The following is a 26,539-nucleotide window of genomic DNA, read 5'->3' as shown; positions in this document are numbered from 1 at the left end:
AACTAATGCATGCAAATGACATGTGCCAACATCCTGAGGAAACTGCTACTAATCAAAAATTTACTTTTTCCACCCACTTCCTCTTCCTGAATGTAATCCAGAAGAATTATGCACACACAGAGATTCATGGGGATACAAGTTAAACTTCCATTTTTGGAATGAAATCTGTGGTTTGTACGTCTATATTAGCTTAAGGCCGAGCTCGGTGTTTAATCGGGCCTGCAAAACTACGTTGGTGGGCGTGATGCAACGCAACACAGCGTCTGGAGGCATCTCAGTGTTTACATATTCATATAATTTTGAAATCTTGACGGGGGCTAAAAAACATAGTAGTTTACTGAGCATATGTTTGTGTGGAAAAGAATTTTAGGTAACATATCTTTCAGTGCAAAGTATTTTCCATGGGTTATACAGTAATGTCTCTGTAGGGGAGCTTAACCAAATATATTTGCTGCTGTCTCCATGTTTAGTGCAACTTGGAAAGCGTATGAGGAGAAACATGGGTGCAAAAGAAACCCCGAATAGCAGCAGCAGCAGCAGCAACAGCAGGAAAGGGTTAAGATACTTTTTTCGGGAACCAAATGAAAACATGAAGTCATGCACAGATCAAAACAACCAGGCTGATTGCTGCCAGCTGACTTCACCACCCTGGGAAATTTAAAGAAAAAAGAGAGAGCGAATGCAAGGGTGCCCCCCAAAAAAGCCACCCATTGTCAGACCGAATCTAGAAAGTTCCCAGCTCTAGCCAATGAAGGGAACGCTTCATTGGCTAGAGCAGTGGTCATCAGCCCGACTCCCCTGCTTGCATCTGGAGAGGAACAAACAATGGCCGGCAAGCTTGTCCTCTCCACGGGCTCAAGGAGGATTAGCAACCATCCATGCGGCAGATCATGACGCAATTGTTTGGCTGAAGGACTTAACATCCTGTGTTTAATGAAATAAGGACACTGGCAGGAACAAGGGATACTTTTGCACCCCACACTATTCTACTGAATCTCACAATGTGATGTTTGTGTTGTTGCCAAAAATGTGTTTAATGGGAGGCATAAGAGGATATGAGGCATGTTTAAGCCTTAAGTTTTCTCATTTTTTCATTAATTTTTCTTTGTTTGCAACATTAACTGTGTAGTGCAGTTTGTGGACTAAAAAGGACCAAATGTGTGTGAAGTTTGGCATCAGTCCCATTTCTTTAATGGACAATAAATGGCCTTCTCGTTTTTCTTTGAGCAATTCTTTATAGAGGGATAATATGGCAAATTCAGGGCACAATCATTATCCGAGGATAAATACTGTGCAGATGCTATGTTATTCTTTGCTGCACTGGATCTACTCCTTTGGCTTCGACATCAAACACGGTTCTGTTTTCAGTCAACTTGCCAAAATAAATGGAAGTTTCCTAACCTCCTATAGCTTATGGCATTATCGCAGACATTGAGGGATAACTGTGATTTGAGAGAGCATTACTCAGAAAACAAACAGCCTCTATTTCCTCGAGACCCCTTCTTAACTAATCCAAAACACACACACACAAAATTAAGCAGGCTCCACTGCATGGGTTTTGCCTGGAAAGATATTTCAGTGACGGAGCAGCATGAGGCTGAAGTTACTCTGTTGTCTGCAAAGAAACACCAAACAAAAATGTTTTCAAGTAGAATATGAACCTTTACGAGCTACAGAGCAGTTGTGTTTCCTTCTTGCTTCAGTAACAATTTCATTTTTGGCCTGCAGCTATGCAGCCGGTGCTCAGTTCTTTACATCCTTGGCGAGGCAACAACTTCTTGCCCTTCCAGTATTAAGTGCTCTTCAGCATTGTGGAAACCAGGATAAAAAAACAACAACTTGATATTGATGAAACTCTAAAATGTCAGATTAATTTTTGGTTTTGGCACAAGACTTTTTCCAAGTGTGATGTGGCCACCTTGTTACTAGCAGGCATCTTGAAGGGAGGGGCACTGACAAACCCTCTTAAAAGCCACTGCCTGGTTAAAGAGGCTGCATTATTGATAGTGCATCTGTGGGCTGAAATAGCACCAGAGTGAGCCGAGCGAGACGGAGAGACATGGTGAGAGAGAAAGAGAATACCAGCTTGAAAAGGCGAACCCGTGTCAGAGAGAGAAAAAAAACTGCAATTTTGAACAAAGACCAGCTGCTTAATGTGCACTCATTCACACACTCAGCTGAAGCACAATATCACTAATAATCAAAAGCAGACGAACAAAATAACTCATACACATGAACTATCTTAAAACATTCTTAACTTTAACAGCCTTTAAATATCATTCAGGGACTAATGAAAGTATGATTTTAATGATTATAAATTACAAACTAAATCTGTGTGCTTGGTTTTAAAGTTTAAATAGATTTACAAATCCACTAGTGCTTTTAAATAATGCACACACATGCACTGTAAAAAAGAAAAAGATAAATGTAGAACAGAATCTGCAGGGTAACAGGTCTGTGGAGAGAACGAATGAGTGTTTCTCTTCTCTGGATGCAGCTGCAGAGAACGACATCTGTGTACACTGTACACTATACGTCTGCACTAGACAATGTACAGCTGTCTGTTCAAGTAATTATTTCCTGCAACTAATTCCCTGAAGCGATTTCCTGTGTATGGCTCTACAGAGGTTAATGGAAACATAAAGATGCACACTTTGCAAACAAACAAGCCCACACAGCTCTCGGGCAACATGAGCACAACACTGGTTGTTTCATTAGCCCCTGCCTTATTATTATGCATTCGTTTAGCAGCCCTCTCCTTTATCAAATAAGCCTTGCAACGACTGCCTCGTACCGTTCTTCGGGACGGTAACTGGCCAAATTAGCCTGGCTTGGCGAAACAAGGCCCCATTAATCACACATTGCTCCTCCATTAATCTGGGATCACATATCACACCGAGCCTATAATCCCGCAGCAGCAGTTTATTTTTTGCTGTTTACGAGTCCATCTGTGGTTAGAAATTAAAATGGAGATCAGAACATAAATGCAATACAATGCAAAGTTGACATCGCAGGCATAAAATCCAGCGCGGTACTGTTATAGCACCAAACAAAAAAGAAGCGTAGCGGTATAAGGCACTTTCAAAAAAGTTGTTTTGTTGCAGTTTCTTTTTAACCACTTGGCCTGGGTTTCAGGGAAGCAATTGTCCAACTAATCCTCGAAAAGATGACAGTGGCGTTTTCGACAGCATCCCACCCTATTAACATCACCTTGGGATTACCTTGACAGAGAGGAGGAGCTGATGGAGATAGGGAGGGGACAAAGGATGAGGAGGAGAACAGTGACTGAAATGAGATTTAGTTGTTGGCACTGCGGGCAAGCTGCTCACCACTCAACATCAGACGGTAAGCAGCATTGTTTGACACGCAGGCGGACAAAAATAGACAAGAATACACAGAGAGTATGACCACAGAGCTGGGCGTTCAAGTACAAACATTGCCAGCCAGACGTTTTTTTTGTTTGTTTGTTTTATTTACTGGCTTGAATTCCTCATCAGTCCTGAGGAGGTGGCTTTTCCTGTCAAACAAACACATCGCTCTCATTAATTCAGATTCCCCGCATTGGCCCATCAGCGGCACAAAAATAAATGTCAACACTCCCCTGCGTCCCTTTCATCATGCGGTCGGCTGTCGCGCAGCACACCAGCAGAAAGAAAAAAAGAAAAAAGCACACACCCTTCATCCACCGCTACACCACGAGACCCCTTACCAAGCAAATTGGCATTTCCACAGAGCCGGCCAGATAGCGGGAAATGATGCAGACGGTGGCACGGAGGGAGGCTGCCAGGGCTGACCTTATGTTACACCTGTGAGACTCGTGATTTGCAGTTTTTGTTCCAGTCACACAGCCTGAGCTCTGGAACACGACAGGGAGCGAGCAGCTGCAAATAAAGGCATCAAACCCTTGCTTTAAAAAAATAACAATAATAGGTTGCTTACAGTAAGGTAAACAAAATTCATGAAGCACTTCAAGCTTACTTGATGCTAAATGAGCCAGAAAATGACATGCAGAAACTCAAATGTCACTTGGGTTGAGAGTACGTTTAATTTAATAAAAACAATGCTTATGAGATGGAAATTGAACGATTAATTCTTTTTAGCACACGCAGGTTCATTATGCACTGCCGAGAAGATGTACTGTGGCAGAGGGTATGATGAGTGGAGTGAGAAGGAGAGGGAAGAGAAAATGCATCCTTTTACTTAAAATGAGCCTGGAGAGAGAGAGAGAGAGAGAAGAAGAAGGAGAAGAAGAAGAAGAAGAAGAGGAAGAAGAGGAGAGAGTGAGAGAGATATAAAATGATGGAAGGGGGGTGGGCACAACAAAGAAGGCACAGAGTGCCTTTGTCTTCCAGTCTGTGTATTAGCAAGTAATGAGCTCCTAATTGTGTAGCCAGGCCATGGAGTCACTGCAGGGGTTGAAAAGCATGAGAATGAACTATATCTGCCAAAAGCACCAGGGCAAAGAGAGTCATAGAGGAACAGAGAGAGAGAGCACAAGGTGAGTGGGAAAAGAAATAAAGAGATGTGAGATAGAGACACTACATTAAGGAGACGGGGCAAAGGGGGAATGATGGGGGCATTACAATGGAAATTTTTTGCTTCGACAGAATGCAGATGAGGGAAACGACTGCCAGTGGCCCCTGCCTGTGCTCTCTGCCTCTTTCTCTATGTCTGTCTCCTCTCCCTCTATTGCTCGGTATAATATAATATCTACTCAACTGAATGGTAATGAGTCAAAATGGTAATAAGTCAAATGGAGAGCCTTAGTTTAAAAGGTAGCGGGTGTACGAATGGTTCTCACCGTGGCGGTTGATGTTGCAACTAAAGGTCATTCCCAATAAGCTCTCGGTCTATGTGCTATCCGTAAAAGGCCAACTTAGACACAGAGGTAACGTGACAAGAAGCAATGTGAACGGTGATGAGAAAGGTCATAAGAGCATTAGGTGACCAATTTCTTCTTTTTCCTCTTTTTTTTCCCAGCTGGTAATTACAGTCCGGGGGCGATGAGTTCACGTCTCACCTTCTCATCGTCTCTGTCAGAGCTTTTTCTCTCCTCCCTCAGTGTGACAGAAAGTGGGCGCATGGGAGATGTTAATTTGCGTGTTTGCGTTGTGTGTTCACGTACTTGACCGTACATTTAAGCAGGTGCACACACCTTATTTGCTCATCCGAATCTATTTAGACACAACTGCAGTACGGACGGCGCCCTCCTCCGTGTCTCCTGGATTTCACCTGACTCTTCACTGTCATCTGGTTTTTTACTTTCCCTCCTACGAGAGATCGGGGGGCCACGTTCCTCAGACCTGTTAATTCTGTTATGCTCACTTGAGCCCTAGACCTCTATGTTGTCATGGTGATGACAAAAAAAAAAAAGTACTCTCACACTGCATTGTGAAAAAGCTTCATACGCTCACAGGGCTCATGCGATGAAAGCCGACCGTTTCCTTCTTGCATGACATCAATGTTCCTGATGCTCCTCATCGCATGCAGCCTCACGCTCCTAGCCGCGGCGGCGCGCTAAAGCCGCCGCGTGCTTTCCCCTGGGTTAATAACAGCATCTGCTCTGATACTCCTCCACATTAGCCATTGTTTATGATTGGACCTCTGTCCACATCAAAGCATGGGGAAAAAAACAAACAAAAAAAACGCAGAGAGCAGCGCTTTGCTAACCAGGTGACTGAATATGCATCAGTCAGCAAACAGCAGTTAGCGCCATCCACCTGATTGTTTTTTCCTCCTCACTGCTGCTACACCACAGAAACCATAGGTGGTTATATGGAAGCAGGGCAGCGGTGGTTGTTGGTGGAGGTGGAGGTGGAGGAGGTGGTCGGTCTGACAGAGACACACTGCTCAAACTGCTTCGCATCGCACCGGTAAAGACATTGGACCAAATGAAAACAAATGGCCTGCTCCTGAAAGCTGCTCCCACTCTCTGGGGCTCAGCTTCAGAAGTTTTATTTATTTATTTGTTCCTTTTTTTTTTTTTACTGGCGGGTTTATTTGCTTTCATGTGAGTTTGTAGTGAGTTAACCGGGGTTTGCTCAGTCAAGCCTCTAACTGGTACTGATCTGAGCTAACCTACAGGAAGGTCACTTACAAGTAACACTCCACACAACAGCGAATAGAGTTGTGTTGTAGCATGAATGTGTTCAGACTGAGCTAACAGTGTGTTTCCATAATGTGACTGTACGTCCTGCGTGCGTGTCCTTGAGTGACATGAACACGCAGATGTCTGCTAATGTGCATACTCTGAGGTATCAACGTTCAAGCGTGTGCGCGGTTACACTTGTCCGTGAATATAAATTTATGAGTTTATACATGTGTGCGTGTGTGCAAGTGTGGTGAGGAAGTGTGTGAGTGGCTGCAGAGGTCAGTCAAGGAGGAATCTATCATAATCCATCATAATCAGCTGCTGTGCCGTTCCTTCAGGACACATGAGCTCCTGACCCGTGGCGGACACGGTGGGGATGAGAATCACATGAGGGTGAAATGTGATGTTTACCAGCTTGACTGATTTCTGTATAAGACATTTTCAAGAGCTATCGGAGGACGCTACATGGACAACACAAGCTGGTCAAAGAATTCTCAAAAACAAGGTGAAAAGTGAACTACGTTGGACTTTTTTTTTTGGGGGGGGGGGTTTGCGCACATTTTTACTCTGAAATGTCCCTTATGAAATTTAACTCCCGCTGAAACCATCTGATGTTGCATTAAAGGAGAACTATGCAAGTCTGGTTGCTTTCCCGCTGTTTTGCTAACCCTCCTTCTGGCCATGTGCATTTGTTTACAACGAAGAAATTAATCAATAGAGTGGTGGATAAAGTTATATATCAAATATGATGTTAAGACATCTATATTGTCATAAACAAGAGATTACGGGTTATGGGGCGCGTTTGTGTCGTGGTGCACAGAAACGAGAGCTGGGACCCCGGGGCGGCGGCACTGACCTTGCAAAGTTGTCTTTCAGCCAAGAGACGCTACATGGAAGGCAGAGAGTCTCCATTCTCCCTCATAATAAGTTACAGGCCACCTATTAAACCATCACAATTACTCCAAAGCTGTTTAATTAAATGTAGCATAGTAGAAATCATAGTAAAATCCTGCATAGTTCCTCTTTAAGACTAAGCAAACAATGTAAGTGGGTGCACACTGTGGGGATTTTAATCAAAACCCTGAAGAATCCAGCTACATAACTTGCTCAGCACTGAATTTATGAAATTATATTTAACTGTGCAAGTAATTCTTCTTTGGTTTGATTTGGAGGATGATTTTCCTCCTTGCACAGAAACGAGGAACAAGCAGATTTTGGCGTCTTTGGCGTTTGTCCATTAATATCTTTACAAAGTGAGGTTTGGTTGGTCTACTCTGCTGTCTTCTGTTCAGAAAACTATGAAACATGCTAAATTATATATCTGTCATCAGAAAAAAAAGAAAGAAAAATAATTCAGGGATCATTAAAATATACCCATTCGACAGAAATACTGGCATAAATACAAACAGAAATAAAAGACAACTTTTGATCAGTGGCGCTGTGCGCCATCAGGACATCAAAGGCCTTTGGAATGTCATTAAATACGTCTCCAGAGTGCACAAAACTCTTGCAGTACATTAATACAAAGCTCCATCCAAGTCTTTGGAAATCCCACCGATCCTTCATTAAGTATCAGGAGTCATTAGGCGCAGGATGGCCAGGGCCGACGGATCGTCCTGGGCATATAAGAAATTAGTCACATCTTAGGCCCTCAGCTTCTCATTAGAACAGGCTGCACAGTGACAGACTCAATTACTATTTCTGACACGCTAGACCCCAGCAAGTCTAATAGTCCTCACCCAGTAATGACCTAAGCCAGGGCTGAACCTCCTGCCCTCTCGCCTTCTCCACAACTAACTTTCATTTGCCCTCCTATGTCGCTTTTCTGCTCGAGTCACAATATCAGAGGGGGAAAAAAATACATGCAATAAATGAAGTGCAGGAACCTTTCTTGTTTGAATTCATTTTGTGGCCCGGCGCTGGGGGCTGCTGCCAAGCCATGGTTGACAGGGAGGCAGCATTAAGGCAATTAACATGGGCTTTGCATTTGATTTTGGCTGGCGAGACTGCCTCTGTAAACAGCAGGCGGGATCGGGTGATTAGTTCCTGTGAAGATGAGCGCCTCGCCTCCCCCTGGTCCCTGTCCAAGAGAGGATTACCCTTTATACATATTGTGCATGCACACTGCACCTTATACATACACAAACACACACGTACTCCAAGGCATGATCTCTGCCGGAGAAGAAAGAGATCAAGCGGTGGGGGGGGGAATCTGAAGAGCGCCGTGCACTCGAAGCCTGAGGCAGAGAGCTAAAGGGGTTAAGTCATGTTTGTGACATGACAGAGGTGGAGCTGTGTCTTCGCCACGAATGATCTTCCAGCTTCTGTGTTGCTTCACTTCATCTCCCTCAAACACACAGGGAAATTATCCCTGCCTGTTTTGACCCTCTTACCATCCATTTAACACACACGTCTAATTCCTTGGATTCAGCTCCATTTAATGTGCATGGTTTTCAGGTATGTAATAATGGGAAATTCAATATCAATATCAAGGGGTCTTGAGTCAAAGCTCTGAAATTAATTGTGACAAATAGGCAATTATTTCAAGTCAGGCGAATTGAGATTGATCTTATTTGTTCATTTATGCACTCGCCTGGAGGAGTAGCATCAAGTGCATAATAGCTTTTATGTCCCTTGATTGCAATTTCACCTGAGAGGTTGCTAAATCAAACGTGTGTCTGTGTGACTGAGCACGAAATAAATAGGTGAAGTGAATTCCTTTGGCACTGTCAACGAAATGTCAATCTGCTGCGAAGAGAAGGGCGGGTCACCCCCCCCTCCCCATTGCTTTTCCCCATGGAGCGGTCTCCTATTCTTGCTCTGTCATGCTTGGCCAAACACCCTTGCTCTCAGAAATTAGGTTACTGAAATAAGGCACATAAGGTCATGCAAATACCACCAAAGCAATAAATATGGCACACTTAAAAACCTTAAAAAATCTGTCAGATCACTATCAGCAAGATGTACAGCTATATATCATGTTCCAAGAGGGAGGGAAAGAAATTAAGCGCAGTCTGCACATTGCTGGAATTTCACACTCTGCAGCACCTCAATTATAATTTTGAGTTTCATTTCAGCAAATGGATTGTTTCATGAGCCAGCATTTCTCGCGTGCGAGTCCCAGACTCTGAGAATCTGCTGTGCTGACCTATGGAACAATCCTAAATCACTACGAAATGTAACAGGGGCAGAAAAGGTCTCCATAATCCTAAAGAGTCATCTAATCCTGCAGATCAGTGCATTCATAGCAACACTGTGCTTCACAAAAAAAAAAAAAAAAAAAAAAAAAAAACGGGCTTCACCTTCAATGATTTGCCAGGACAATTTGCATATTTATCACACTCAACACTTACATAATCTGCACCGCGCAAAAGGGAAAAAACATGGAAGACAAACATCTGTGCATGTGATTGCAATCCCAAAAACTGCGTCTCGTCGAAATAACCGTTTTTATTATGATTAGATGTTTGGGAAATTGCATCTAATTACAGCATCCGAAGCCAGGGGATGGATCCGGGCCACTGACTGGGATGCTGAAAGTGCCAGAGCTGTATCACTATTACAAAACAATTATGCACAAGGCTAAAGGTATGTCCACATGAAGGTTTAGTGCAGCATAATCACCGCCACAGGCATTTTGGCTGCTGATAAATACAGCTCCCAATGCAGATGATGAAACACTGGCAGGTACTCAATGATCTGTGGATGTGCAAAATATTATGGACGGCCATTGAGCGGCATGGACACCATCTGACTTGCTTCGTAGGCTTCAAATTGCTTCGCTTGTTTACTTCCCTGTATCTAATCTATCCTTTGAGGCTGATAGAGACTTCACAGTTGATCAATGAGTCTATTTATCTTGCCTGAGTTCACCTCATAACTTAATAACTTGAATAAGCATCCCAAATATTTTCAGCATTTAGTATCTTGTATTAATCTTAAGTGCCTGCCTGATTAAGTGCCAGATTTTTTTAAAATTCCAAACTTCAAGGCTGTAGATATCTCATTCATCTCAAAGGACAAATCAAAGTCATGTGGAGATCCACGTATCTAAAGATCGCACTCCCGCCGTCTATACTTTGACCTGGGTCGACACTCGATGAGAGGATCAGCTGCCCTGATGTTTGTTTTTTTTTTGTTTTTTTTTTGCTTTCTCTCCGGGTTTTTGTTGACCTTTAAGGTAGTGTTTGTTTGGTTTGACAGAGGGATGTTGGAATTTCAGTCCAAAATAGCCTGTCAGTGTCCACACTGGCTGCGGCGATGGCTGTGAGACACAGTACAGCAAATGACTGCTGATCACGGGGGACAACAAGGGGCGCCAGCTGTCAGCCTGCCAGAGTCCGTCCCCTGTCTGACAGCAGGCAAAGCAACACAGGGGACACATACAGCAGGTCATTCTCCTCTCTGAGGAGGCAAAGCGGATGAAGATAAAAGTGGGGAGAGGGGGTGGGGGGTGGGGGGGCAAGGTGACTGGGCAGGGCAAAAATGAGCAAACATGCTGTGTAAACAAAATAATCCACAACTGTTTCCATGCGGGGTTTTGGATCGTGTTAAGTCTACATCTGTGGACCAAATACATCAAAACAGCTGAACAACTTCAAGGTCAAGCATTTCAGAGGCCTCAAGTATTCGGTTTGAAATCCACAACACTGTGGCCTTCAGCAGACCAGCTTTCTGCAGTATGTCCGGCCATAGTCTAATAAAATGGCTGAAGTTTCGTATTGAGGTTGAAAGATTCTGTATAATTACAGCACTGTGAGAGCCTGGAGCTGAAACCTGCATATCAACTTTAGATGAGTTTCCTCCAACTATTAAATCCAGCAACATCATAAACAATTAAGTGTTAAATAACCTTGATATTTTATATGCAGAGTGTGAGTATGTCCAAAAGCTTAACGGCACAAATAAAAGCTTCAGTTCAGTCCATAATGAACATCTCATGCACCTGTCGGGAGTAGCTAATTAAAGCTCATCACTGACTGCCTTGTGGTGGAGCCAGCCCCCGAGTCGAGGCAGGGCTTAAACCCTAGTATTAAAAAACATATAATGTTTGTTATTGTTCAGTAATGAATATGAAAGTGTTGAGGTTGCCCACACACACACAATGGCAAAGCTGTTAGGTTGCTGATACATCCCAAAAACCTTCACTCAGTAATTGAGATTACAGCTTTTTGTTGCAGATTCTATCAGTGCAATCAGTGCATCTTTTGTGTCTATGAAATACATACTAAAATAATTGATGTCAGATTGTGTCACAGTCCAGTTTAAGTGAACTTTTCCCTCGGTCCATGCCTGATCATGACTTGATGCTCCCTGTGAGTATAGTTTAGTGCTGTAAGACGCTGAATGGAATGCTGCAGCCCCGCCTGGCTCACTGAGTACAGGGTGTCTACCCAAATGGATTATTCTTAACTGAAGAACAATGAGATATCAGTCAGGGAGAGAGAGGCTGATAGGATTGATAAGCAGGAATTTGTTTAAAATAACAAAAAAACAAAACATGAGGTTAAGTAAGTTCAGCCATCTATCCTTCAGTAAAACTGGAAACAGATGTAGAGTTCACTATTAAAATTAGATTAGATGTTATAAGATACTTTATTGTCCCCATTGGGACATTTGTCTTGGACTCAGCTCTGTGAAGAATGCCTGGCTGTCCCGATTATCATATTTTGATCATCTAATATTCGCGGACATAAAATGAATCCGAATCGAAGCTTCGACGGCCGGGGGGTGCGCAATCGTAACGTCTGACAGGGGGAGGAGTGGGGGGCGCTGAAATAATGAAAGTAATGGCAAACAAACACTGCATATCTCCAAAATAAGGCAGGTTTCCAGGATGTCAAGTAGCCTACTCATTTTAATGTAACAATTGCCGATGAGAACCGGTGTCAAAAAAGAAAAAAGGGGGAAAAAAAGAAAAAAAAATCGATCACGGACTTCATGATCGATTACCATGGCAACGAACAAAGCATCGAAGCTTCGAGTTTTTTTGCGTCATCCCTACTCCACAGTGACATGACATGAAAGGCACACATCCTATACATATTGCATATTGCACACGCCCGTAACAGGGTACCGAGAGTATTGCACAGTCTGTACAGCCTCAAGCAGCATTGTTTAAAAGTTGAATGGAGACTGGGAAAAAAATATTTTTTTTAAATGGCTGATTTTACAGTAGGGGACTCTGTATTGTTTGCCAGAGAGCAAGAGCTCATATTCTACTGTATGTGGAGGATGATGGGTCGGTCAGATTCCTCTGAGCTTGCCTGAGAACAGACTGTGCATACATGAACTGATGGGGTTGGTATTCATTTCTCCCAAAACAGTCCACTTCAAAACTTGGCATTGATTTGGTGAAACTTCTATGGAGCTACTTATATATACAGTATGTAGGCGATGTGTGTGTGTACACATCTGTATGTGTGCCCGAAACACACACTTAAAGATGCTCCACAAACATTCTTTGCTGGAGCTTTCCTTGAAAACAAACCTCTCAGCATGTCTAAGGTCACCCTGTGGATTTGGCACCGTAGACAGTTGAAATCAATATCTGGCACAAACTGTCCTCACGGCTAACTCCACTGCTAGTGATCATGCGTAGTACAGAAAGTGCTGGTTAAAAGTCACAGGTAAACTCCATATTTAGTGAAAAGTAAAAGTTACATTGACTCATAGCATGAGAAAATAGAAAAATGTAGAGGTGAGCATTTTAAAAAAACAACTCTCTCTTCAGTAAATAAGCAGATTCATCCGAGGTTTGATCCTGGCAACCAAGGACGTGGTGGATCAATACAAAGCAACCATCAGGGATTAACAAAGCCTCCACATCTCTGCATGGCAAATTAGTTACAATCAATCTAAAATCAATATGTAATGAGCTGTCCACTAACTTTTTCCAGTGCATTTTACCCCTCTCCGTTTCGCTCTGTCTTCTTCGATCCAGGGTTCATGAAACATTGAAGGTGTTTACATGCGCGCCAGTATCCTGGATCAAGTTTTATGCAGGAGTATGCAGTTTTGGAGAAGCCTGGATAATCTGGAGTGTTTTGATCCGTGGCATGAGAAAACCTTTTTCAGGTTTCTGCACCATTGCATAGTGGGCAAGATGGTGGGAAAACACAAGGGGGGATGCACCTACAGGGACACGGTCAGAAACCTGGATACTGTTATGATCATGTGGGATATGAACAACCAGATTTCTACTCATGAAAACCAGGCAAAGTTTTGGGAATGCCCAGTAATTGTAAATTGCACAAAATATTAGAAAACATGTTTCATATGAAAATACCATATCATTTCAAAACTTTTATTCTGGGAGAAATTAACTTTCTCAACAAATACCTATTTGGCGCTTTGATTTCTGCTGGCAAGAAAACCATCACACGACACTGTCTGCATCCTGACTCCCCCACAATAGAGGAATGGACTGATATTGTTAATGAAATATACATAATGGAAAAGATTACTTTCTCACTTCGCCTACAAATGGATAAATTCACAAGGTCATGGTCAAAATGGGTCTCCTATGTACAAATGTCACAGTCACATCTTAGAAACTAAATCACTTGTCTCCGCCCACTTAATTTCTTTGTCATTTCTTTGTTGGTTTGAAGGACTACCTGGTCTTATACGATACACATATCAAAACTCAGATAATGTTGTTGTTTGGTCTCCCTACAACTGAATGCAGCCGCTGTTACAAGCCCACACATCCCGTTTTGTTTCATCATTGTTGTTGTTTTTTGATATCCCACCTTTTGTCTGTCTTTAGTTAGTTTTTCTGTTTGTTTTTTTTCTTCTTAAAAATATAAATATAGGCAGTTTATGTTTCTTATAACATTACACAATTACAATACGGTAACAGCTGTGTTTTGATATGCTGATGTTTTCCGTTCTCCTTGACAATAATTGTAAATCAATAAATCAATACCAGCTGTGTAATGTATTATGTGAGATAATAAAGAAAAAATTGGAGAAAAAAAAGACAACCAGGCAAAGACTCATATCCAGGCCACTGGTGCCCATAGAAACAACACATCACTTATAGATCAGAGATACTCAGAGAGAATGGACAATAAATCCACAAAGAGAGAAATGCAGTATGATTTACATGCAATAGTGAAAGACCCTATCCTTCTCCTACAATATGAGTGAATGTGTGCTTACACTGGAGTGATAAAAGATGACCGAATCCACACAATATCTGCTTACAGTAGTTAATGCAGCAGTGTTACCGAGGTCTGAAACACGACTCCGGTCATGTGGTTTTGTTTAACAACTCTGGGAACTGAAGTCGCACTGGCCTTCCTCAAACCCTGCATGGCCTTCTCTGTGCAGCTATGTCTGGAAGCATATCAACCGTGTCAGCCGATGCAACATCTCTTTCTCTCTCCCTCGCTCTGTCTTCTTTTCTATCCGTTCCAGAGACACGCAAAGATAAGCACAGACACACAGCGGCTTATTGGGCCAACTGGACTGTCTCTGGGATGCCACGGTGCAGAAATACAAAGCACAATAAGTGGCAGACAATGTGATTCCGTCTCCCTGTTCAGCGGGAGAAATGACCCGAATAGTCTGTGTTTGGTTATGAATGAAAATATCCTACCACCTGGGCTGTTTGTGTGTGTGTGTGTGTGTGTGTGTGTGTGTGTGTGTGTGTGTGTGTGTGTGTGTGTGTGTGTGTGTGTGTGGCCTGGTAACACAGGACAGGTAATGGAGCATACATTTATGTTGATTGAGGAGATAATTGGTTTGTTTTTTCCCATGCAACACACTGGGAAAACAAAGTCATTTGGATATTAGCTTAAATACGGTTCATCTTGATTTCCTCAAGGAAGCAAGACTTGAGCATTGACGGCTCTGTGACTTGACTTATTCATGAAAGGTGGAAAACAAGACATGAGATAATGTAAATGCAAATGGGAAAGTCATTTTAAATCTTAAACACGAGTAAACTAGCTGAATGTGTTGCCGTGTCTTATTGGTCTATAAATCAAAGGGCAGAGATCCAGCTGTCACTCTGTGTACTCATATACAGGCACATAGCAGGACAAGACCTGTGTTGTGATATCTGATATTAGTGATTATAAATCAAGGGATTGATTGGAACAAGAAGATGAAACATAATACATCATCTAGCATAAGATAATACTGCATCACACACACAAAAAAATGTAGTTGACACAAGCACCTCTGGGTGCTAGATTGATGTAATCAAACATTTATCAAGATGGCATACATATCATGATGCCGGCTCTGAATAACAATCATCTAAAGTGTAGGGGGAAATAACTGATACGAAGCTACTTCATCTTTTCTATCTTTTTGCCCTCAATTTATTTATATCAATATTACCCCTGGAGCATGGCCGAGTAGACCAGCTTAAATATATATCTCAGGCTGCACACCGCCTCGGCATAAACCAGCCCTGTTTGTAACTGCACTGCAACATTCCATTGTCAGTGGATCGTGTGGCTAAATCTCACGTTACATAATAGCACCAATTTATCTCATGGAGCTCTGAAGGCGAGTGTGAAGGCTGCAAGTCTGCAAGGCTACGAGTACGGCCCAGTGCAATGCCACCTAATCTGAAAGATCGGTTCAAATTCTATGAAGGGGAGTACAGTACAAAGAGTGCCCCTCTTCATCTGGTTTTTATTTCATTATTACTACGGATCAGATGCCATATGCATTGGAACATAGGTTTTATCAACCCAAGGTATATTTTATTAAGGTACAATGGGAGGAATATCAGCTTAGATGAGAAATTGGGAGCTTTCTAGGCCTGTTTTATGATTCCTAGATTCCAAACGACACTTACACTTTCTGCAGTGTGGTGAGGTGTGTGAAGGACATTAATAGCACTCACATATCATCTGAGTGTTGGCAGATCTGCTACATTCATGGCTGCAATTATGTGTAGGTAGCGAAAATGTTAAGACTCTACAGCTCCCATTTAGAAAAACACTGATGCACAAAGCACACTTTCCACACCGTGGAAATTCTACTCCATTCATACATATTTTATTTCCCTTATTATTTATAGCAACGACTTCATGTGGGGTGGGAAATTCTGCCAATGCCAATCGCAATATCTTCATATGTCAATACTGTGATTATCATTTTAATACAGACCCAAAGATCCAATTAGATTTTGAAACGCATTAGACCTTTATGTCAAATTAAATGCAAATCATTGTGATAGAACACCCAATTTAGAGTTAATATTATTGGTTCATATGAAGGCTAGAATACTAACCTATAGTAATGCCCTGCGAGACAGCAAAATTAGATGGTAATATCCATGCTCTAATTGATATACAGACCTGGACACCGATACAACGCACAGTCTAGCTGACATTATTATTACCCTTGTCAGGCTATGCGCTAATAAAAAGAAAAAAAAACTGAAGCGCTGTTTGTTTATTCAAAGCTGACAACGCGTAAGTAGTGCTGAAGTAAACAAACTACAGTAATATTCTAGGAGAAGATTTCTGGCATCAATCATGAGCACAAGCTCCTTTGCTGCAATAAAGAAAACAAGGGTGGGGTTTGGCAGTGCAGACTAAATCACTGCTCCACACCTAATATAATGATATTTACACTTCACTCTTGTTGACATTGACAAACTCATATTCACATGCATATGCTTGAACAAAGGGCCTTGTGGAAGAAAATACACACTAACTAGGTGTGAATTGTGTTCAGTTACAAGTTTTTAAAAGGAGTTATGCTTGTTTTTACATGTTCCCATCTTATCAAAAAGGACATCTGATACAAGAGGAGTATCTTACAGGTGTTTTCTTGGCAAATCCCATAAATGCACCTGCAACATCAGGATGCACACAATATACTAGGAGTTGGCTCAAAGCTGGTTAACAGAAAAGTGGTATCTCCCACTGTTGCACACCATTAAATCGTCTCATAAAAGACATTAAAAACAAACCCCATGCATAACTTTACTTTCAGATAAGACCACCACTGAGGTGTGCGGGGCTGGTTTGGTTTTTCAGCACACTGTAAGCAGCACATAGATCTTGCAATTTATTAGAATACCAACTCAGAGCTACAGCTGCATGGTTAAAAGGAGTAAAGTGCCAACTGGCTGTCCTATGTATAAACTCCTGCAGAAGTGTCCTCCACCGGGCCCCAGCTGCCATGGCGGGGCTGGAGAACAGATTGACTTGTCAACACTACCCTGTCAACAACCTCTCGGTCATAACCTAGCCCAGAGGAGACTATAACCACATATCACTAAAACAAATAGAGGATGATAGGGGTGTCTGTAACGAAAAAAAAAGAAAAGATAAATATTTTCAGTCACTAGTTGAAGAGGAGAGGACATGCACTCTGTTAGACATGCACGAAAAAAAACTCTGCTGCTGCTCAAGCTGCTCCAACTCTCAATTTTACAGACAAAAAAGAAAAAAGAGGAAACCGTTCATTCGATGGAAATGAGAAGTGGGATAACTTCTTTTCATACAGGTTGCTCCAATAGCGAGCTCGCCGAAGAGGAAAGAATATATATCAGGCGTATTGTAACTGTGGGCTTCCTACAGATTTTAGGCTACACTTCACCCTATCCCTCCCTCTCCGCTTCCCCCCGCCCCCTCCTCACCCACCCCGTACACTGAAGCATGTCCGCGCCGTCACAACATTAGTTTCCGTGTGCTTTAAAAAAAAAAAAAAAAAAAAAACTAAGGAAAAACTTACCAACTGTTCTTGAGCCTGACCCCGAACCAAGAAGAAGGTACCAGATCCACATCATACGGTCTCCGTTCACCCTCTCTTCCCGGCCTACCTCTTGCTGTCTTGCCCCGCAGCGGGGCCAAAAGCTGGTGGGCAAAAAGAAAAAGAAAGAAAAGAGGAAAAACTTCTCCGGTGTAGCTTCTCCCTCCTATTGTACTCCTCAAGTTTGACTCTCTCTCACTTTTTAAGTGTGTTTCTTTCGGTACAAAAAAAAATTAGACGGACATGTCGCGTAAAGAGAGGCGGGGAGGTGGTGGTGGGTTAGTTGGTTTAGTTCGCGTTGGGGCAGCGGTATGGAGTCCGGTTTAGGGAAGTAGGGAATGGGGGGAGAGGCTACACACAGGCTGGAGCTGGAAGGGGCTTCGGGGTGGCGGCAGGCTGGCTGGGGGAGTCAGGCGCTCGTGTGTTGGTGCTGAGAGAGAGGCGGAGTCGGAGGCAGAGAGCCGGAGAGCAGAGAGCAGAGGTCGGCCACTCCGGGACATCGGTTTCCAAACGGCGGGCATGAGGACTGGTAACGGTCCCCGCGAGAGCAAAAACCGGGAGTTATTTGATTACACCGTTACTTGGTCTCAGCAAAGTTTGCAAAGAGCTGCACTTCTACGCTATCTCAGCAATGCAAACAGAGAGAACATTGAAACTGGAGACACTGCGACTGAACCTTTCACTTCAAAATAAAAGTCCCATATGGTTTTAATTGATGTGAACACAAGTGGCCTGGATGTGAATGCAATATTCTCATGCAGAACTCTCTAAACTTTGTATGGGATTATAAACATCAACAAATAACAAGTTAAGAACAACATTGATAAAATATCACAATAAAGTAAGCTATGATATAGCCTAGTTAACTATCCCATAGTTGTAGGCACACTGAATTGTAACTTCTGATGGCCTATAAAAAAGTGGACACACAACAGTCAGTTTTTGGCACTTTTCTTAACAAATGCGCGGAAACCCTTCGGACCTACTGTGTTTTCCACAGGAATTAAAATATTTTGAAACTAAAAAATAAAACTATAAAAAAAAATAGACATGGAGGCAGCAGATGGCACAGGGGAAAAGTGTTTAGAGCAATCTTTTCACAGATGGTTTGCCTTGATGAAACTTTAAAGAGGCAAATACTTGTAGAAAATCAAAGCATGAAAGAACTTTTGGTGTTGGCACAGAAAATGGGAAATACACACAGAGAGATCGGTTCCTGCATTCACATTGTGTTGCTGGTGTTCCTATACAAACTCAACTCTAGTAACTTCCACACGGGGTGAGGAATTTAATATCTAACAATTCAAATAAAGTGCTGTCCAGGCACTGATCCATGTAGCATACAGAGATGAGAAAGAGAGAAAGGAGGTCGGCTCATGTTGGTGTTTTCATGCCATTTGAAGTTGAACTGAATTAGAGAGAGACAGAGAGCGGTATGGAAGGACAGGAGGCTTCACCTATCAAACCTCTCTTCTTTATCATAGAAGTGCAGCTGTGTGCAGACAGACAACCTCGCTTCAAACAAACCCCTGCTTTTGATAGTGTGCTAACCTGGAGGCATATGATTGGGATGAGTCCCAATATCAGTCTCTTCCAGCTCACTTTATATTCATCCACACATTGCCTTATCAAGCCAAAGCCCTGTGCAGACTCCAACTCCAGGGGAGGGTCTTGGCATGTCAGTCGGATCTGTTAAAACTTTGTCAAAGATTTCAGCTCGATAGCTTCTGCATTGGAGACTGTTGTCCTAATGCCCCCTCCCCTTCCACTATTGCCTGAAGAGTCTTATATATTTCAGTCTGTTCTGACGCATCCTGGTGGTGGATGGTTGTTTAAGTGCACTGCATAACCACTCTTTAAAAAGTCTGCAATTGGAAGATATGAATATTTTAATGATTGCGAGAGTTAACAAAAGGAGACAGAAGTCTCCTCAATGCAAATCCTGAATACAATCAACACTAATAAAACTAAATGCTTGTTGAGGAGGAAGAAGATTTGTCAGTCAATGTTAAATGGATTTTATTCTGCTCCCCTGGAGTTATCATTAATGTTAATGCTGAGCTGTCTCACAAATTATACAGCCGGATCCATGAACCAGAACGGTATAATCTGTTTTTGGGGGCTCTGTAGGCTACAAGCTAAAAGCAGAAATGGGCTCAACTACATTACTGATCGACACACAGTGTTTCAGTAATGCCCATCATTTAGTTCAGGCTATCTATAAACAGCCCAGACCTAATTAGCCGCCGGCCAACAAATGGACTCATTAGGGGACATTAAACTCTAATATGAAGGTTGTTATTGACTTAATCGCAGGAGAAACCCAATTAGTGGCCAAATTTGTAAAATGACTCTGAGGTAGAGAGACAATCTGATTGGTGAAGGAGGAGGGGGTGGAGGGTGGGATGGTAGCAACCTGGGATGACTTTGCCTGTGGGTGAGTGGTGGCATTGAAAGAAAGATGTAGTGAGATTTAGCCAGAGATGTAGAGAGAGGTAACGCAACGCATAAAACAAGCCACACAAAAGGGAGTCTATAAGAGCATGTGTGTACGTGTGGGTGTAGAGAGGAAAAACAACACTTGCAGAGAAAGTCGGGGAGGAGAATGAGTAAGGGAGCCAAGGGCAAGAAAAATACATGGAGGTGGATGAGGAAACCGAGAAAAGGGGAAGGTGAAACAGAAGGTGTGTGAATAAAAGAGCATGTCATAATATGGAGATATTATAAAAGAAGAGATGGAAGAAATGTAGCTGAACAAAATCTTTCTTAATACTAAAGCTATTGCCTTATTAATGATGCAAGCTGTAGTATATTTCTGAAAGTAAATGAGAGGACTTGAGCCCACTGTCACCGAGAGCTTGGCTAATATATCACTCCTTCTAACGAGAGTGTGAAATGAGGGGGAGAGAGAGCAATAATACAACCCATGAGAGCTTCAGGATGACATGTCCTTGTCATGTCAGACTGGCGTCGAGGTAGCTGTGAAATGCCAAGGCCCCTAAAGGACTGGCAGTGGCTGCTTCACTCTCTAAATGTGAGCCTCTTGACATTCATCTTACATTTAATAACCAGTGTTCTGATGTGAAGGACATCTTTGTTTGTGTGTATGTCTGTGTGCGAGAGAGCCTTGATGTAAGAGAGGACACAACAAGGGACAACGCCCTAATAATTTTACCAAATGTGTCTGCTGACCCATTAAGAAGTTGACTTTGGTGGTGAATATTCAGAGCTGCACACAACCTCTCTGTAAACAACCACACACTCACATCCAGGGCTTATGTGACCAGTCTTATGGAAACAAACAAACACAAATAGTTGTATATTGAGTTATATATTGATGCTCTCTCTCGTGTTCACCCAGAGTCTCCTTCATGCTCCTCCAAATGCATTAATTGAATAATCATTCAATTATGTGATCAATGCCTTGTTCCTCTGACATTAGTTAACAAAGCTGACGTCTTGCCTGGCAGCACTGTAGGGACATCAGATAGGCATCGACAATTGATTCAGAGGGTGGCTCAAAGTGTTCCTTGTGCGTCTGTGACTGTGTGTGTGCGTCACTGTCAATCTATAAGGCCCAGACTGAGAATCCAATGAGGAACAGACATTGATTTAGGATTTCAGAGACAGGGGCCAATAACGATTTGAGTGAGAAATGCCTGAAGCATCAACAATTACTTTCTTAATTAATCTAGACAAACTGATTGGAATGAGTTACGGATAAAAGTGCAGAGCCCAAGGATGACAATAACAAAATAAGCATTAGCGTAACATTATTGTAATGACAAAATACAGGGATGTGGCTATTAAGAAAATAAGATCAGTCCCTGGGCTATATTAGTAAAGGTTAATAAATAAACAAAACAACTTGTTGCTTCAACTCCTGTGTCTAATTAATGTGTTAATGTGTAGTGTCTGTTAATGGCAAAAATGTTCATTAAAACCTGCTCAGTAAAATCACATGTACTGTAATAATGGATTCTCAATACACAACTTCATTATATATCTGTAAGAAATAATATGCTAATTAATAATTTAAATGATTATAATATCGAAACATACACAGGAAAACAGGGCTGCATAGTTTAGTAGTTTAACTGGGAACCATTCTCTTTGGTGAAGCAGCTCTCAAGGCCGCAGAAGTCCGTCGTCACATCTGGCTTGTAAACAACAGGTGGTGGCATTTCTAAATAACAGCCTTAAACAAGGTCGAGTCAAGCTGAGCGATGGGCAATTTCTGCTCACGCATAATTAGTAGCAAGCGGCTAACTGAGCACTCATCAGGGCTGCATCCCACTGATTATGTCCCCCTCTTTAGACAGAATATAAAGTAAACAGTTGCCTATACAATGGCAGCGGTCTCCCAAAATGGTTGAATTATTGCCTATTTAGTATAAATAATGGTTAATTAGAGAGAGGAGATAGAGCACATCAGCATGTCAGAATGAGACTGTTCTCTGTGAGGCTCTACTTAGGCACAGTGATGCTCTCTGAGATAAATGCGGTATATAGAGTAAGTACAGCTGAGGCTCTGCTGAGGGAGTGTCATTAGTTTCACAGGTATTAGGTCATAAACCAAAGTACTAGACAAATTGAAATTCTGACCTGATGATGGCACCAGATGAAAAGTCAGGGCACAGTCAAAGTCGTTACATATCATCATGTGTGGAGCATAAATGTCTGTATCAAACTGGAGCAACTCCACTATTGTGACATTTCATGCTGAACTAAATCTGTCAGCTTGTCGGCGGTGCCAGATGAAAAGTGAGGGGGATCACCACAGACTGTCTGAGTGCCAATCAATCTAGTCGATGTGAGGGTATTTCGCTGGGTAATTGAGGACTTTGACCTGGTTGTGGCCCTCAGAAGAAAAGCCAGGAGATCACCGAGGTCATAGGATTCAGCCTCTGTGAGCCTCTGTGTAACATTACCTCCAATTATGCCTTAAAGAGCTACTCTTTCATAATATATAATATCTACAATTATCAATTATCACCATAAGAGGATATTTGTGAGCTTGAGTGCTGTTTGGGACCACAGACTAGCTTTCTATGTACTTGACGAAATGGTATGTTTACAGATGGAAAAGGATTGTTGTGCGTGCAGTATTTCTGCGCTTTTCATCATCAAATTTGTCAAATACACAATCCAACAACTCCAACACGCTCTCATGGACGAGACAAGTTGTGACCTGCACATTCACTACACTATGAAATAATAATGTCGATCTCAAAACAGCTTGCACCGACAATTAAAGGTAATGAACCTACTCCTAAAACTATAGGGATTATGGCAATAGGCGAATTTGCCAAAATGTTGAAATATCCCTTTAAAGATCCAAGGCAGTATCTAATCACCAGTGCTGCGTGACCTCTCTTCGCACAATTTCCACATCACAGTTGCTCATTTTCATGTTTACAACGTGTGTGCGTTTACATTTCAGCCCTACACATGTCTGCTATGTAAATGTAGTGCTGGTTAAAGGGTAATTGGTTTATGCAGATGACTGTTGGCTCAGATGTAGAACAGCTACGTTGTTATAAATCACTCATCAGTTAATTGTTGTTATTGTGCAATATTGTTTCTGTACTCAAACATGCCTTTTGTTTGGCCATTTGAAAGAAAAAACCTACTGAACCTCAGGGTGCTAAATAGAAAGTCAAGGGGAGACAAAAATCTTTAGGATTCATTATGGGGACTGTCTATACCAAAGTTTGTGGCAATCCATCCAAAACAATGCAAAAACGTCTGAGGGAGAAGATCGATTGGGCATGTGTCCAAGTAGTGACCCCGTCTCCAAACACTCAGTATTGGTTTCTTTTAACATCGAAAAAGTAGTTTGGCAAAAGAAATGTTGGCAAATTAGAAATTGCAACATTTCACGGTCATAGTCACATCAGTTTCAAAGGCACTGGGAAGCCATAATGTCTTGCAAATAGGGGCATCAGGTCAGAAGATTCTTGATTTCTGATCTGAAATGAAAGATTATTCGCCTTTTTTGGTCAAAACACCTAATGGTCAGCAGGACTCATTTGTATGTGAGCTGCTGACCTTTAGGTACTTCCACCTCAGGCTTCCACACACTGTACAATACATCATCTTTGATGAATACTGTTGTGTGTTGGATGCATAATATCTACCTCTTCTATTCTATCTATTTTTCCTCACCTGTCCAACGTGTTGCTAGTGTCATCTATCAAAAACGATGTTCACTTTTAAAGTCAATAACTGGTTATCAAAGGCGACATAAAAACAGGCCTGGCATTAAACAGAATTAAAGAGCTGAACCATGTCAATTTTGCTTCACTCCCCATTGTATTTAAGTCCGGGCACTCGCGACCAACAACAGAGACAAGATCTAATAAAATATTGAAGAATAGAAGGAGAAGGAATATCACAGCAAGTGAGAGAGGGAGCGAGAGGAGGAAAACAGAAGGAGAGACGAGAGCATCAGGGCCAGGAGGTCGTGTGATGGAGTGAGGCCACGATGAAAAGAGGCACCAGTGCTCCCAGCAGGCTCGGCCTGTTTCATGGCAGTCATTTTGATTTGGCCCACTGCTCACACCCGCAGGCTGCCTTCATTTAGTGGACCACCAACTGTCGCAGGTGTTTTTTTTTTTATGGGCCAAAGTGGGCCACTCATTCCCTGCCTCCCCGCCATGCCCTGGCCCTATTCTGCATTTTTCATCAGACTGCTCCGTGCTCCAGGCTATATTTGTGTTAGATAAAAAGCCCCAGATTTGCAGGAGGGTAACATTGAAGGTAACCTTGAGAATATTACAGCAGTGCTGCGAGTCTACGGGATGCCAGAATGAAGGAATATACTTAACAGCAGTGTGTGAGTGACATGCGTGAGCTATTGAAGTGTGAATTAGAATAGAAGGAGCAGTGAACAGTATTTGAGAACAAAAGAAAGTTGGTGCAAACAGGGAGAAAAAAAAAAGGTTCATACTTGAGATTCAGGAGTCAAGTGCATAAATATAGATGGGTGTTTAAAAAGGTGGTTAGAAGGAAAGGAAGCATGAAATATCTTAACTAAACTCAAAGTTATGGGTGTTAAGAGAGATTTTGTCAAGGGCATGACAGACTGCATCATGTGTGGAGATCAAAAAACTGTTCAAGAAGCTAAGACGGGTGGATGGCGAGAGGTAGCAGCACTGTAAGCTGTCGAAAAGGTTTCCACAAAGGCCAGGAGTGGAAGAAATTGTTTGAGTCCGGGTGCAGCTAGACCATGAAGATTTACCATGAGAGGAGGAAGTTGGGGTCGTAGGGGTAAGAGGTTGCAGAGAGAGTGGGCTTACCAGTCGGGAGGGACCAGTAAGATCAGCAAGACTCAGGGATAATAAGCAACACTGCCATGGGGTTATAACTCATGCCTGGTTGCCCTAGGCTCTGATTGGAGCAGCACGGAGATGGGAGGGTAGGGAAAATGAGGGGAACGGAGAGAGGCCGGTAGGGGAGCTTGCAGAGAACCGGGCCTTTGATCACAGGGTGAAGAATTACCAGCTCAGTGCCGACTGCTGCTTGGACCCCAGCCTCAAAGCACCATGGGAAATGTTCACGTTCAAAAAATCAACCCCTTTCTCTCTGCACATCTCTGATTCCTTTATTGGCACACACACACACACACACACACACGGACAAAAATCCACACACATAGCCAACACATTGACAGACACACACACACACACAAATAAATCGCTCTGTTCTCTTGCCTTGCCTTAGGCGACCTCTCATTAGAGTCAGTACTGTGGAGCTATGGGACTGTGACACACAGTAACACATGGGTGTCACCAGTCTGCACACACACACACACGCACACATACAAACACAAGCACGCACAACTGCACACACATATATGTCAGCCAGTACTGACACACTGAGACTGCAAAAGAGGGCGGCCGTCAGACGCATCTAAACAATAGCAAGTAGAAAAGTGGAGCATAGTTGAAATATAGGACATCTTTTGAAGTGTGAAGATAACAGACTAAATATGTCTCTGACTGACTGACATGGAGGCAGCCATTCATATTCAAAACACGGAAGAGACGCAACAGGATTCACCTATAAATGAGTCCCCTGACAATCACAGGACATGGCAACAAAACACACTGCACAAGATCTTGAGAATCCACGAGCAGCAGTAGAAAGTTTCCATGCAGTATTCGGTTATGTATCCCCCTGCCCTCTTGAGTTTGCCTGAAGCTTAGCCTGCTGGCTGGTACAGAGGTATATGTGTGTGCATGCATGCGTGCGTGTGTGTGTGTGTGTGGGTGAGCCGATGGGGGTTTCCTGCCTGCTGTTAAGAGGGAAGGAAATGTGAACGTGGAATGAGCATAGCTTTGATCGCTTTTAATCCTCAAAGGAGGGAGGGGGGGGCTCAGCACGTCGGCAGGGGAAAGCCAAATCCAGCATTTAGGAAAAAGGGGGAGTGTCTGTGCATGTTTGTGCGTTGTACAGTGCTAATACAATGGCTTAGCTACACACACTCAAAGTGGATTATTTAAGCACTTGAGGTGTTTGTGATTTGGGAAGAAATTTGGGATGGTATCCATCCTCAGTGACATCTGATGGGATGACTAACTGCCCACGTAATTGCCTTTAAGACCCAGCGTGTTCTCTAAATGCCAAAGGGTGGGGGGGCCAGAAAGTGCTGACCTCTATCTTTGTTTCCCCTGTGGATAATTTAATTGAGAAAGTCTGATTAAATACCATTGC

At 42.6% G+C, this 26,539-nt stretch overlaps 2 protein-coding genes across 3 annotated transcripts in view; both read right to left on the bottom strand.

Annotated features, from left to right (window-relative positions):
• Positions 1-18,410, bottom strand: part of ldlrad3 (low density lipoprotein receptor class A domain containing 3) — a 77,683-nt gene extending 59,273 nt beyond the window's left edge. The window contains exon 1 of one of the 2 annotated variants that reach the window (XM_085779632.1): positions 17,804-18,410. In XM_085779632.1, coding sequence (XP_085635758.1) covers positions 17,804-17,858 — 55 coding nt within the window. In that variant the 5' untranslated portion in view covers positions 17,859-18,410. The remainder of the gene's footprint in view (positions 1-17,803) is intronic. The other variant, XM_085779631.1, reaches the window with a different exon arrangement.
• Positions 1-25,638, bottom strand: part of LOC146986056 (GTPase HRas) — a 236,183-nt gene extending 210,545 nt beyond the window's left edge. Inside the window, exon 1 of the mRNA XM_085779651.1 lies at positions 25,616-25,638. The gene's annotated coding sequence lies outside the window, so the exon portion shown is untranslated. The remainder of the gene's footprint in view (positions 1-25,615) is intronic.
• Between the last annotated feature and the right edge of the window lie 901 nt (positions 25,639-26,539).

Source organism: Trachurus japonicus, chromosome 6, assembly GCF_045865225.1.
Source record: "Trachurus japonicus isolate A0001 chromosome 6, Traja_1.0".
NCBI lineage: Eukaryota > Metazoa > Chordata > Actinopteri > Carangiformes > Carangidae > Trachurus > Trachurus japonicus.
This window is presented reverse-complemented; position numbering and strand designations above follow the sequence as displayed.